Source organism: Astatotilapia calliptera, chromosome 11, assembly GCF_964374335.1.
Source record: "Astatotilapia calliptera chromosome 11, fAstCal68.1, whole genome shotgun sequence".
Classification (NCBI taxonomy): Eukaryota; Metazoa; Chordata; class Actinopteri; order Cichliformes; family Cichlidae; genus Astatotilapia; species Astatotilapia calliptera.
Window position 1 is genome coordinate 29,404,645 of NC_137432.1, and position 13,311 is coordinate 29,417,955.

General features: G+C 42.0%; 1 protein-coding gene across 1 annotated transcript in view; it reads right to left on the reverse strand.

Annotated features, from left to right (window-relative positions):
• Positions 1–3,445: 3,445 nt before the first annotated feature.
• The window catches only part of iglon5 (IgLON family member 5), a 104,302-nt gene continuing 94,436 nt past the window's right edge, over positions 3,446–13,311 (reverse strand). The window contains exons 5-8 of the mRNA XM_026183603.2: positions 9,029–9,160; positions 8,674–8,794; positions 7,125–7,276; positions 3,446–3,766 (exon numbers count right to left, since the gene is read on the reverse strand). Of these exons, the coding sequence (XP_026039388.1) occupies positions 3,663–3,766; positions 7,125–7,276; positions 8,674–8,794; positions 9,029–9,160 (509 nt within the window). The 3' untranslated portion in view covers positions 3,446–3,662. The remainder of the gene's footprint in view (positions 3,767–7,124; positions 7,277–8,673; positions 8,795–9,028; positions 9,161–13,311) is intronic.

The following is a 13,311-nucleotide window of genomic DNA, read 5'->3' on the forward strand; positions in this document are numbered from 1 at the left end:
GCTCACTGTCTGGTTAGTGTCATCCCATCTCCCTCTGGCTCTCAGCTTTTGGATTTACATTGTCAGGCTATCCTCCCACTGGTCCATGAGACCGGGTGCTCTCCCAACAGCCTCCTCATCCACCCTCAGATTGTTGCACCCAGGGGATCTGCTGTGTTCTTACTAACACCCTCTCCTTCTGCGACACTACAAGTGGGACTTGTTTACAGTACTGTGCAAAGGTTTTAACAGATGTGCTTTAGATGTTCTGATTGTTATCCATCACATACCAATCAGGATGGCTTCAGATGCAGCCAGAGTCGGAGAAAATCCCGTAAGAAAAGCTGTGACTCCCGCCGATTGCACATTTCAATGAGGTTACACAAAACGACAGCAGGCACACAGGCCACAGTTCATTTGATGTTTAGAACACTGCAAAAAGCGTGAACTGGTAGAGGAACTGATGGGTCTTAAAAGCACACAGTGGTCTCGTGAAATATTCAGTTTTTTTTAGTAATTTCTAGTAACTAAAATTTGTATGATCAATAGAACACTTAAAACCTTTGCACAGCACCGCGCATACATCATGACGCATGGAATTGTGTGCTTTTGCAGATTGTTTTTATACACATTCTCACATTCAGTTTAACCCACTCCACGGCAGGTGATATTCCCCGTTTTCCCCCGCGTTTACCCTTTACCCACAGACCTCAACAAAACAGACTATTTGCTTGTTTTTCTTTTTCTTTCTTTTTTTTTTCAAAATCCATCCACACACAAATATTGACGTGCTTTTTCAAACCCACACTGAGAAACATGACAGTATGTTATTTTTTATCCACTTTTTTTTTTTCTTCTGTTTCTTTTTTTTTTTTTATGTTTTTCTTTTTTCTTCATCAAGGACAGATTATGTACATAGAGATGTTATACGCCACTGAAAAATCCAGCGGAACGCTTACATGGAACAAAAAAAACGGTAAGTGATAAAACTAAAAACAAAAGCATAAGAGGCATGTAGATAGTGACAGGAGACAGGAAAAAATAAGAAACACTGACCAAATGACCTGCTCTTGTGCTTGAAATGGAACCCGTCGTTGTTTATGAAGCAACAAGATGCATGCACAACGGGCGTGTTGTCACGCAGACGACCCAAATACATTGCAGCGGGCAAGACTTTTGAGAACAACATGTATTGTAATGTTTTAGAATAAGGGCCATTTAAACAGAGCTTCACAATCATTTCAGAGTACTGTACACAATAAAAGTACAACAACAGACTTATTTGATTTACCTTGTTAATGGCAGATTTTCAGATATTACACCACAGCTTTAACCATGACTGACATCTCTTGCACAGTAGAATTAGGGGTTATTGCTGGCTTGAACCAAAAATTTGAGTAAAATAACAAATAAATAAAAGAAAAAAACACACACACATTCAGACATTTGATTCAATATCGAGTAATTCCTCTTTCATGTCGGTGTAGTCAGGGCTCAGCCAGGGAGATGTTCAGGCTCGTTATGGCAAATTTGCATATAGTCTCTGCATGTGAGTGGAACAGTGCTTTAGGAGAGAAAAGGGCTCTGCCATATTGAAATATATGCCTTCCTCCCACTGTTTGTGCCATGTGGGGGAAGTGGCTGGATAATTGTGCCATGGGGGTTTGGTAGTGCCCGTGCCTGCATGTCACAGGTACACAGTGGATGGAGTACTGGTGCACCAAGGTGAGGTTGTCCTTGAAGAGGATTCCTGTCAGTTGCAGGGCTGAGCTTGATTTATAGGGGCCATAACTGGGTGGCAGGAAGGACAGGTGGAGCCCGGACTCCTTCACTTAGCCAGCCACAGGTAATGGCTAATTACATCTTTATCTCAGTGCGGTCTGGCAGAACTAGGAATGACTTACAGCCATGACCAGAGGATGACATTTATCTAGCTGGTCAAAACAGAGAAAGACACACTATGATAAGTGGAGGGATGTGCAGTAAATGTGTGTGTGAGATGCAGCTAACAGCATGACAAAAAGAGTCAAATACATAAACTGTTACAAATTATAAATTACATTATCATTCATAGCTTCTGGAGCTGGTTGAAATGATCCCTCAGAGTGTTTCAAATGTGTCTTTAAAAAGCTTGTCATGGTAAAATAGAGCACGTCACTTTGAAAACTTTACACCTTTTTTTTGTAGTTTTGTTTTTTCGTTGTACTTGTTCAATGTGTGTGAGTAAAGTACAAAAGAACTCTTTTTTTCCCCACGCACGACTCTTTACCATCAGATTTTGTTCGTTTTTTTTTCTCACATGGAATTACTATTCATAGTTATTCAAATACTTATTAACATCATCATCGTCATCATCTGTAGTATTATTAACACCAAAAAAGTAAAAGCAGGTAACCTTGCAGAGAAAAACAGACACAGTGCAGGGAAGGAGGGAGAGGAAGGGGAGGAGGGAGGGAAGGAAGGGAGTGTAGAGGGAGTATGGACTCACAACAGGAACATCTCTAACCGGTACATGCTATCAACAAGCGACAAAGAGGATGGAGCCTCAGCTTTTGAAACAGAAGATATTGTTGTCAGTGGACAGTCTCTTGCTGCTTCAGAACACTGGAGCGTAGTCGAGGCTTCTGGGAGATGTTGTTCTTCCCGAGGCAACTTGAAGTCGCCAGCATGGCCTCTGTACTGCATATATTTACACTGGGTGGGAAGCGTAGGGAGGGAGGGAGGGAGGAGGAGACATAGAGCAGAGAACACTACAGCGATGCGAGGGGGGACTAGACAGAGCACGCTGAACAGAGGGGTAGTCGGGTAGCTAAAAAGGTTTGGGTAGTGAGCGAGTCTACATGCGAAACCTTAATATAAACTCCCCAAATTACATAGAGGGGTAGTTAAGACTGACGCCATCACCACCCAGCCGTTTTTTTAAAATACATTTTGACATCATTCATAGCAGTTTTTCTGCTACACAGTTAAAAATCAAAAAAACATACGTATGTGTGTGTGAGTATGTAAGGTGTGAGATCAAAGGGTGACAATTCACACAGCCACCAACTGGACAATTTTTAAAAAGGGCACATGACCGCCAGTGCCATATCATAATGCATCATTATCATCATATAATTTCATTAAATATCCACCGTAACATTGTGATTTCACGTATAATTTCCATAAGGCAAACATTGTAGGTCAGTCAATAGTCTATGTAATATATTACATAAATGATCTTCCGCTTGTTAGATAATCTATTTTGTTGTTGATCACTAACACAATTATCTTTAATATACACTCTCTATTAACATCAGCCCAGTGGTAATAATGGGAAAAACAAAGAGGCTAAGTACCAAGTCAGAGAAATCTGCAAGGCATTCTGGGAAACAAAAGGAAAGACTGTACGTGTGTGAGGGAAAGAGTGAGAGAAAGAGATAATGAGTGTGAGCTGACCTTAAAATTCAATTGAGGGCGCTGGGTGGGGGTGGGGGATTGGGCGGGTGGGGTGAGGTGATGGGGGGAGTTTTGTGTTTGATGCAATGATTCAATGGCTCCTGGAATAATGCATATTCTTTTTGTTCACAGTGATGGGTTCGCAATTAAAGAATTTCATTTCCGTTTTCCTTCCGTTGAGTGGGAGAGAGGGCGGGGAGGGAGAGGTGGGGTGCTCAGGGACGTTTCCAGGTGGAGTTTGATCATTACACCTTCAGCAGAAGAGCAGCAGAGAGGGAAACCCAAACGCACACGATGACACTTATCCCTGCGTGTAAACCGGTCCCTCGCCCCTGTAGGGCCCCCGGTCCTGGACAGAGAGAATGGAAAGAAGAGGAGAGGGGAGCACAGGGGGGCAGCGGGGAAACGCATTGTTAAAAACACAAAGAACGCTACAACCACCGGTATAAATGAGGAGTCTATTTCTGTGACAGCCTGTATAAATTTTTAAACATATTACAGTTAATTAACAGAATTAATTCTGATACTCTGGCATAATTACTGTAAACAATGTGTTTTACATTAGGGAAATGGTGTTTCTTGAAATATGAACTACATTTCCTATTTTCTAAGTGCTAGGAAAAGGCAGGGGGGGGGGGGGGGGTGTATTTGTTTTTGCGATGAAACAGCCGAGCTTTTGGTCTCATTTGATATCACTGTGTACTTAGTAGGGAAATGGTAATCAGCACGTAGTACTGTGCAAAAGTTTTGATCCACCCCTCTGACCCCTACCTGGCTATTTTCAGGAGAATGGTTTTTTTGTTGTTGTTGTTTTTTTGTTAAGCCAACTGTGAGCACTGACCTCTGAACCATTCAAGCACAACTAAAGCTGCCTAACTGTGTCTTTAGGCACTTTTTTAGTAGCAGCCTGTTGATAAAGCATAATGTGTTCCTCTTTATGTAGTTCAACGTTTTAGACAACATAGATCGAAAGACATAAAATAGTATTTTTGCACTAATAAGGTGATTAACAAAGAGCTATTAAGTAAAATCTTGATATAGTGTGCAGTGTGTTCTTAAAAAATCTGAGGAAACTGGAAAAGTAGAGGACAAAAGGGCAAGTGACTGAACAGTAACTGAGAGCCACGTCCTCAAGAAATAGGAAAAATCCATCAAAGACTCGACATAGAAACTGAGAGAATGTTTGGTTGAAATATCTACACAGGAAGTGAGTTCAAAACACACTGTTAGCCAGTGGTGTTGGAGAGCTTGTGAATGCTGATGGAATTACGAACACTGAAAAGTACCATCAGATTTTGAGCAAACATGCAATCCATCTTGAAAGTGTCTGATTTTCAGCGTGGCAATGATACCAAACACACTGGCAAAAGAGTAAAAGAATACCTGGATAGAAAACACACAATCGAGTACTATCAGTTGTGGACCTTGACGTTCCTGAAGGGTCATTTTCACAGAGAATGGAATAAAAAGCAGCCAACATCCAAAGAAGAGCTTTGAATGTCCTTCAAGAACCCTGGAGAACTGTTCTTTAAGACTACTCAAAGAAATGACAAAAAAAAACTTGCTTAAGAGAATTCAGGCTGTGTTTAAAAGTAAAGGTGGTTTTACCAAATACTGACTTTCAAGGTGTTACAATTTTACTCTAACAATGTAGTTCGTGCCTTATATACTGTATTCACATTTATATTTGCATGTTTCAGTAAATCACTGCACCTTATCAAAAGATAAGGGGTGGGTTAATTTTAAAAGAAAGTAACGCTATTAAACCAACATTTAATATATTCAAATGACACTGAAAAGCCAGAAATGGATGCACGTTTCGTCTGATTCTGACATGTCATAACATTCATAATGAAAGGGGCATTTGAAATTAAATTTAGCAATTATTAATATTACCAGTTTGACATATCCAAATATTCACCATGAGGTCTAAATTATTACATTTCTTAATTTAGCGACACAAATATACTCAGTGTCAAGTTACAACCCATGAAAAGCTTGCATGAAACATGTTCAGGGTTGACATATTAAATGTAAATAACATTCATCACGCTTCACTCCATTTAGCCTGTCAAACAGCGAAACAGTGCAACACTGCTGGCGCTGGAAACCCACACAACGTGTGACCCAGATAAATTATTCATTTTTACACCTGTGTGTTAAAAGCAAGGGGAAAAAAGGCTATTGTGAAACTTAAGAAAGTTAAAGTGGTTCATCTGAAGTTGCAAAGCCATTAAATGCTGGAGTGATAACCTAAAACTGGATTAATAGTACAGGGACAGGCTAAGCAGGAATTCTGTTGTTGGTCCTCCAGGGTGTGTTTTGATTTATAATTTAGTCAGATTCCATCCACAGGTATCACCTCAGTGCTGCTAGGCACATGTGTTGTTTATGATAAGGTGGGCCTGAGATGGGATGTGTAGTCCTATTTTAGAGATGGATCTATGGAGCTTACACGCTGAACCACTATAGATACAGCATAACCTTATTAAAGAGGAACAGTCATGAATAAAAGTTAATACAGCAGCTTATTCAATGTAACTCAGCATACCATCAAGAATATGGTACTTGCAGTAAGGCATTGCATAATGCTTGAATGGGCAACTGTAAGAACCCTTAATTAACCCACTCTTGTGCTTTTATGTAGTCTACTAGGTTTCAAAAATCTAACCTGGTGGCTTATAAAGTATCAGTGTGAAGTGAAACCTAGTACAGACTGCCAATGGTCTCAGTAATGGACTCATTGGTAGGGGGTAATTATGATAATATGCCAATTTTGATGTGATAGTGGTTGTTGATGTTAAAATGCTGCATGTGGCACCTTTAAATGCTGAAACAATCTGTATGAAAGCAGGGAAAGAAAGTCAGGGAAGGCAATGACAGTGAGGGACAGGGTATGAATAGAAATGCCACAAAGGTATCCGATTATGCTGCGATTTTCTGTGCCCGGTCCAGAACAGAAAGGAGTTTGTTGTGTTCTAATGATGGCAGGAGGAGATTAGGAAGGAAAAAGGAGGCAGAAGGACAGATGATGGAGAGATAGGCTGACAGAAGTGGCAGCGGTGGTGGAAAAAGAGAGCAGGAAGATATATGGGTCTGACGGAGGAGTGAGTCATTGAAGGGAGACTGGCCGAGATAATGGGCACGGGAATGAAAGAAGAAAGGGGATAGATGAAGGACTCACTTAAGATGGTAATGCTGAATGCACCAAAGGGGGGGGGGGTGGGGGGTGTCGGGAAATGGAAGGGTAGGAAATCGCTCATTGGGGACGGTTAATGTGAATTGGGCTCCGAGAGAAATGACAACTTCTTGGGTAACGGGACAGAGTCGAGCGACAGTCTGTGTGTGTGCGTGCAGACGGGAATGTGTATGGATGAGAGACGGAGAGTTTGAAGGAACTCGGGGAAGAGAGATGGTAATATACGCAAGCAAAGCTTTAATGGGGCGGAGAATAACGAAAATGGGAAGAAGGAGGCAGGAAGAGGCTGTGAAAATGCTGTGCTGTGTGCAGAGCGTAAACAGAGTGGGCGAAGAGGGAAAAACAGTATGTCATTGCATATAATTTTGTGGTAGTGGGTCATGCGTGTTTCAAGTCTTGCACGATGATTGATGTCAAACGTAAGTGTATTTTTGAAATCTCTTTGCATACATATACCCTGCTGTGTGCTGAAGCCCCTGCGTTTAGTTAGTCGTGTGTGATAACTTACTAAACAGCAGCATACTGGCGTTGGAAGCCCCCAGACGGTTTGAGGCAAAGCAGGTGTAGTTGCCAAAATGTTTCTCTGTCACATTGGTGAATAGCAACAGCGAGCGTGTCTTCTCATTTTTGATCCTTAGGGTGTTGTCACTCTCTACCGGCCTGGGTAGCCATCGTGCAGTAACAAAAGCAAAGGGAGAAAGTAGAAAGGAAAGACAAGAAAATTGGTGACAGAAAATAACATCACACTCGAGTCAGTGTGAACAAGAAACTTTTTGCTCAGAGAGACGAACGTGCAAAATAGCCCTCATCTCTATGTTCTGTCTCACCTTGTAGTCTCAGCCCATAAATGACTGATACCTCCTATTGGGGCCTATTATACTCTATTAACAACTCTCTCTGGCTAGCAAAGCCTTGTCTAAGTACTTCTGTGTCGTGCTTCGCCTGATGCCAAATCACCCTGACTCCTCTACGCTCTCTGGGACCTTTTACAAACTTGGAGGGGCAGTTTATGTGTCTGTAATATAGAGGAAATATGTTGCCAACAAGCTAATATTTCTCCGGAGATGGCAATATATACATGATTATCTCAGATATATACTAATGCCAGAGGTTAGGTACATCAGCAGCAGCCAAAACCACATCTACAGTACATGGCTGAAAAATGAATTCTCTGTCTGAAAATGTTCAATTTGAACCATTCTCTTATGAGAATGAAGACACAAAATTACCCAAATTTTATGAATAATGTTTCCTTATTCTGGGGGTTTTAAAACAAAAATGCAAAAGAAGATGAATACATTATTGAGTTTTAAATGGCTAAATCTGTTTTCTTTCTCCCCCCTCTTCTCTAACCTGCTGCGCACTGGATGGATTTTAATAATCCTCAAGTCACATTTTAATTATTGCATTTTTTTTTTTTGTTACTGTTTATCGACAGATGGTTAAAAAAAAACAGTGGTTTGGCTGTGGCTTATAATTACTCCCTCTAACCAGACAAACTGTTACTTTTGTGGCGCTGCACTGAGTTGTCAACCAATCAAATCAATGCCACAAAACAAAAACACGAGTTAATGACACCTGCAAGTTGTTTGCTTAACATAACCCCTTGGGGAAAAGCATTTTCTATAAAGCTTCAACTCATGTATATATATATAAAAAAGGATATTTTAAATGTGGATCATAGATCGTATGTAAAAGATGGAGATGAGCAACCATGAGTTTACCCACTCGTGTGTGGGTTTAGGTTGTGAAACAGGACATGACTAAATCTGCATGAGAGCTGAAGTTCCCCTCAGGCATTTGCAGCCAACGCTAGCGATGTCTTTCTAGCTTGATAAGCAGGGCGCACCTGTAATTCACTGTGATATTAAATGGAATGCTGATTTGGCGAGCAAATATCAGGCTTCAAACAGGTACACCTGCCTCAACCAGCGTATACGTGATCTTCGCCCAGTCTGCCTATTCCGTGTAAGTAGAACAGTACCAAATGTTATAACTGAAAGATTCAGGAGGCTTCATAGCAGACAAATTGGCACCTAAATTGACAGTGTTCTCACCTATGATCATCCCTGTACCACTCAAAGGAGGCCGGCGGGACTGCCATGGCTTCACAGCGCAAGATGGCTGTCTTCCCCAAATGGGCTGGCATGTTTTTCATGTCTGTGATCATGGGAGGGTCTGGTAGAGAAGGATAGGAGAAAACACAAACAGAGAGACTGGAATGAGTAATGTGTATACATTTAGCTTCACTTCAACCAAAAAGGCAGGTCTAGCCACAAGGTTAAAAAGCACCTGCAGAGAACAAATTTAAAATGTATACATAATAAAGCATCTAAATCATTAACATATATTATTAATACATCACTGTGGACATGGAGTTCATTTTGTGCAGCGCACAGGTGGGATACTTACAGTTGACTGTGACTATGACCTTACGCTGGTCTGGAGGGGCCACACCATTGTTGGTGATACATTCGTAGTCCTGCGCCTGCTGCCTTGTGATCTCTGTGATCTCCAGGAACTCCCCCTCACGCAATGTCCCATCTATTAGGTAGAAGTCAAAGGTCACTAAAAATCATATGCAAGGTGATGCAGGCAACTGATTTAAGCTTTTTTAGCTGAGGCTAATGTCATTTGAGAGGCCAAGATGCACATATTAGATGACAACATATAATGCATTATTCAAGAACATTTACAAGAAGTGACGTTGGGCTGACCTTGGTTACTACTTAAGTTGTGGTTAACACATTCGCCCTACATGTGAAAGACTCACAGTTTGAGACCAAGATGAGACACAAAAACAGCCTCAGGGGGTCAAAACCAAGCGCTCGGCCCGAGCTTGGATAAATGGGAGGTCTGTATCAGGAAGGGCACCTGGTGTGAAATCTGACCCCATGGCAAATAAAGGAACAGCTGAATGTCCATTCTTTTATTATCAATACTCAAATGGCAACTTCCTCATGTATTTATTGTTTATCGCAATTTAGAAATATTAATTTGGATTATAGAAAAACCTCAAATAGTTAACAATGCAACAATACAGTGCATGATGATACTTATTATGAGCATTAAGGTGTGTATAATTACGAAAAAAATATTATAATTCAATTTTTATCTCCTGGCCCAAATGCTCATTTCTTCAGTTGATGTTTTCGCACATGCAAAGTAAGTAAACACAATGTGACAGCAGTGACTCTTTTACTACTTTTATACTGTCGGGGGAAATTGTAAGCTTTGCTTTCTAAGCGTTGGACACACTGGGAGGGGGGGGGGACTGCTCATTCACCACATTACGCGGCGAGCAAGAATATTTGGCGGTTATTTGATGTTGACAAACTCCCAGGTGAACAAAAAAACAAATTAGTCAGTCTCACACTTTCAGTCTTTTTCCTTGGGCGACAAAACAGCCACAGAATCTCTTCAGAGAGGAGAGTCGAGGGGACAGGCTACAAGTTATTGCTCCTTCATGTGAGGGAATGGATGCTGTGGGTGTTATTGGTTCGACAGTGGAAAAGAGAGCGAGGGAGAAAGAGTGCAAGGAGAAGAAGAATGATAGCGAGCGTGCACCCCCTCCTCCTGTAAGCACAGCAGCCAGCTGTCTCGCAGCCTCCGAAACCATTAGGCCTTTTTTTTTTTGCCTTTACCCCATTAAAGAAGTCAGACTGTGGAACACAACATAATATATAATCTCACCACTAACAAGGAAATCCAGCTCTTAAATTGCTGCACACTTTCCCCTTTCAAAGCCCCCACCCAGTTCCCAAAACACACAAACCAAGTCACTGTCAATCAGCAGACCTTTACTTCCCTTAACAAACACACAAACAGCTCCTGAGTACGTTTGAGAGGAACACCAACGCAAACACGCACACATAAAAAAGACGCTAAACGCCACGATTATTCCTGTCAGAGATTAGCGTGGCGGTTCTAATTGAAGATTATACTGGAGGATTATTAGTGCGGCTACTGAGCTGGAGACGATTATTTGCAGCTGCTGCAGCAGAGGCTGAGCAGCGAGCGACAACCGCCGTGATGGCTGCTTGTGCCACCCGGGTGAGCCGTGGTTGATGGGGTGGGGTGGGTGAGATGTTATTCACTCATTCGATTAGTCTAATAAATATTGCTCTCTTGTGACATCTCTGTCAAGCAGGCAGAGCACCCAGCTTTGCAAGGAGGAGGGAGCCGTGGCAGCGTAGAGGGAAGAAGGAGAAGAGATAGAATCAGACAACTAACACTGGAGAAATTACACACGAGGCTGTTACAGGTGACGAAAGAAATCAAAAGGACAAAGCAAAGAATAAAAAAACCCGAGAGCAATCGAGTTATAAATTGAGAATTACAGACACAGAGTGTGGTAATTTGACAGCGATACCGTGTAAGAGACTGAAAGAGATACACAGATGTACAGATAAAGAAAAAAGGAGAGAAATGGCAACATAACGAGAGAAACAGTGACAGATGTCAGGTTGGTTATTTGATATTAGGTTTTTTTCATGGACTTTTCATCCATAGCATCTATGTATGATGTAATATCGCAAAGCAGTCCTTGCACTCCCCCTTTATTCCCCTCCCTCTCCATCCCCTGAGATCTCTGGACCTGCATTGCACACCTCTCTCCACTTTGGTGGGAGATCATATCTGAGCGGAGCCGGCCCTTGGCACTCCCACAATGGTCTGTAAAATACAGCTCCATGAACCACTTATGGCTTTTGAAGGAGCCTGACTCCTGACCACCAGAGATAGTTGGATTGCACCTTGGAAGAGACAGGGTTTGTGAATAAGAGGGGGGGAAAGGATCAAGAGTTCTGGCCCGCAACAGTGAAACCGTGCTCTATTTCCCCGGCAGCACTTTGAGCTTGACTAGACTACCAGGGCACTTGATTTCTCGGCTCCTCTTATCCATTTCCATTACAAAAACTACAGTCAAGGCAGAGTGGTCTGATGTGAGGTTAAAACAGAGATGGGTGGGCAGTCTAACAAATGATAAAACCAGTCATTCTGGTAGCATACAGCAGCTGTAATGTGTGTCAATTGATCTAAATGATACAGTAGAATTTCAAGGCCAGTGCACCCCAGTGCTTTACACGTGTATGACTAAAATTCCTCAAGAACACTTCAAATTGTTTTTCCCATGTTTTTTCCTGCACTTTGGATCTGCGAAATGTTGCTTGATCAGCAATGGACTTAAATTTCAAGCTCCTTTTTGATCGTGGGATGTAAAAACAAAGGACAACCTATTAACATTTGCTACATTTCACAGTTCCCAGGTCTTTTGGGGGACTCATTAAATATTTGGAAGCAATTTTTTAAAGTTTTACTGTGTTTAGAATGAACAAATGTGCTCATAGCTGGGAAAGTATTATGATTTGAGGAAATAGATTAACAGATTGTTAAATCAAGATATAACGCAGTCCAAGTCTTGCACGTTAACACAAATCCATAAACATTTGTTTATGAAAGCAGTGTCCGACATATATGCTTAGTGGAAACACTTCACAGTTGAAAAAATAAAGGTGCTTCTGGGAACACTGTTTGACCACCTGTTGACTGGAAGCCATCAGACTTCTTTCCTCCTTTCCAGTTACCTAATTTCCCCACCCACCTGCACACATGCTCCTTATTCCCAAATTACATGTGCATGATAAATTGTACTCAGTATTCAGTGTTCTTGCCAACATACACAGGTCATCTGACAGTCATCTATCATCTAGTCATCTATCCTTTATTGTACCCATATAGTGTTTAAGCCTGTCGCCCATTTGGATTTGTTTCCCTCTGCTTACCGCCTTCCTGTTGCCAGCCTTCGAACTGAATTGGAGCCAAACAAACCATATTTTAATTATGACGGCACTGCTGTTGAGTTTAGCATCCCAGCCCATAGAACACCTACCAGAAATATCAAAGCCCAATCTACTGCCATCAACTGTAACTAACCTATTTATATATTTTATAAGCATACGCAACAATTATACTTATCATCCTGTCCGAGAGTTTTAGTTGGCACCAAAAGAATATCACCTTCCTTCCACAGCCATAAGCATCTATTCTAAGACTGTGTTACTGCAGGATTTAATGGATGGTACGTCAAATGATAAGCCTGGGCTGTGCTGGTGTATTTAACTGGATAAGACAAAATGCCTGTATGCCTCTGTGTGGGTCAACTGATGGATGCCAGAGAGAGTGAATGGGTGCAAAAGATTGTATCTGTGCTTCTGGTGAAGATGAAGGAGACGGCGGCTGCAAATAACAGCGCCGAGCGGTATTACTATCTGTATGTGAATAAGGAGTCTGGTAGCTGCAGACGGGACGCAAAGGGGTCAAAGACTTTTAGCATATCCCCCTCATCCCCCTCACCTTTCAGGTGGTTCTCCTCCTCCTATTCTACCACGTCTTGGTGTACTGCATACGCATTTTCTGCTCAACTTTCAACTCCTCTTCTCACTGCCCCTCCCTGCAGTTTCTCTATGCAGTCTCTGAGTAATGGGGACAGATGGCCGGCAGCTTCTTGCTGTTTCTTTGGGCTCGACCCCCCTCCTTTCTCTACCACCCCTGGTCCTCTGCAACTGATGGCTTGGTTGCAGAGACTCCTACGGAATAGCAATGTGGGCCCTATCTCTTTCTCTGCAAGCAGAGGGGTTATAGGGGGGTGGGGAAGCAGTTTGAGTTGGTGGGGTGGTTAGAGAGGGAGGATTATT